The sequence below is a fragment of the Condylura cristata genome, unplaced genomic scaffold (assembly GCF_000260355.1).
Source record: "Condylura cristata isolate star-nosed mole 26May11 unplaced genomic scaffold, ConCri1.0 scaffold00060, whole genome shotgun sequence".
Taxonomy (NCBI): domain Eukaryota; kingdom Metazoa; phylum Chordata; class Mammalia; order Eulipotyphla; family Talpidae; genus Condylura; species Condylura cristata.
In genome coordinates this window covers 323,333-324,903 of record NW_004567161.1, presented here as the reverse complement: position 1 = coordinate 324,903, position 1,571 = coordinate 323,333, and the positions used below count along the sequence as shown (strand labels likewise).

General features: G+C 72.4%; 1 protein-coding gene across 1 annotated transcript in view; it reads left to right on the top strand.

The window, feature by feature from the left end:
- CCDC40 (coiled-coil domain containing 40) overlaps positions 1-1,571 on the top strand; it is a 19,616-nt gene that overhangs the window by 12,941 nt on the left and 5,104 nt on the right. Inside the window, exon 8 of the mRNA XM_012734568.1 lies at positions 1,221-1,466. Within this exon, the coding sequence (XP_012590022.1) occupies positions 1,221-1,466 (246 nt within the window). The remainder of the gene's footprint in view (positions 1-1,220; positions 1,467-1,571) is intronic.

Genomic DNA, 1,571 nt, shown 5'->3' with positions numbered 1-1,571 from the left:
GCCCTCCGGCGCCCGCTGACTTGGGCCCTCTGGGCTCGCCGGCGGCGCCAGCCCCCCCACCCCGAGTCCGAATTGCCCCCTGAATTGCTGCCTCTCTGCCTCTTCCTGTCCCCGGCCGTGGCCGGCCCCTTGGGGGACCCCACAGAGGCTTCCACGCCTCACCTGACTAGGCGCACGGTGGCGAGCGGCCCACAGGACCCCGAGGCAGTGCTGGGGAGCGGGAACGGGGTGCCCCTGGCGGCCGTGCACAGGCCAACTCTGGTGTAGCCGCCCCGCGCCCACCCACCCTCTGGGGGTGCGAGACAGCAGGGACCCTCGCGTCGGGTCCCCAGGGAGCCCCGGCGAGGCTAGGAGCAAGGTGGGGTGCAGCAATGCCCAGCCGCACCCTCCACGCCCGCGGGGCAGAAGGGATCGGAGCCACCACCCAGGGGGGCCCCCCGCTCTCTGGACAGTCTGTTCCGACCGGAGATCCCGGGCCAAGGCGGCCCGCTGGGGTGTGCTGGGGTGGGGTGACGTGGAGGGTGGGGCGGCGCGGAGTGGGCCCCCGGGGGTGGGTCTGCACCGAGCAGCTCGGTCTGGTGTCCACAGCCGGGGCAGAGCCGGGGCGTCCCGACTGGCTGAGGGGCCCAGGGGCTGAGTCCTCCGCGGGTGTGTGGGGACGGCGCGCGCCGGAGCCCCGAGAGACCCCAGGAGGCTTAGCAGAGAAGGGTGGGGGTGCACCCCAGGCTCAGAAGGGCCGGCGCTTCCACGCTGGGGGCCAGGCCCGACTTGGGGTAGCTGGGGGCCAGCCCCAGGCCAGCCCAGGCTCCGGCTCCCCACTGGCCTGGGGCTGAGCCCACCCGCAGCAGGGCCTTGCAGGACGCTGCCCCGGTTGGGAGGCGGCCGCAGTCCAGGTCCACAGGCGGGGCCTGCCCTTCCCAACGCCGCTGCGACACCGGCCACCAGGAAGAGAGAGTCGCAGTGTCAGCGGGGAGGCTGCGGGGCCCCGGGAGCCAGGGGCGAGGGGCAAGGCCAGGCTTCCCCGGGACAGAGCGCTCACGCCCCTGGGCCCGTGGGCCTGGAAGGCAGGCTTGGGGGTGTGAAACCCGCCCCCGGGGCCCAGTCGGGTGCCCCGGCGGCCTCCTGAGCTGGTCTGGGCCCCCGCCCCCCCGCGCCGGCCATCCGGAAGGGGTGCCCACAGCGGGCGCGGGGTGTTGAGACGGCTGCTTGCCCCGACCCAGGTGACACATCTTTCCAAACTCGACGGCGACATCGCCCAGGGCACCCTGGACATCACCAACACCAGCTGCAGGCTGGACGCGCACCAGAAGGTGCTGGCGGAGCTGGACAAGGAGGTGAAGAAGGTCAACGACCTCATCAGCAACAGCGAGAACGAGATCTCGCGCCGCACCATCCTGATCGAGCGCAAGCAGGGCCTCATCAACTTCTCCAACAAGCAGCTGGAGCAGATGCTGTCGGAGCTGGGGGTGAGCCCGCCGGCGCCGCCCGCGTCAGCCGTGTGCGTGTGCGAGACTGTGTGTGCCCGTGGGTGCGTGACTGTGTGTGACTGTGCGTGACTGTGTGTGACTGTG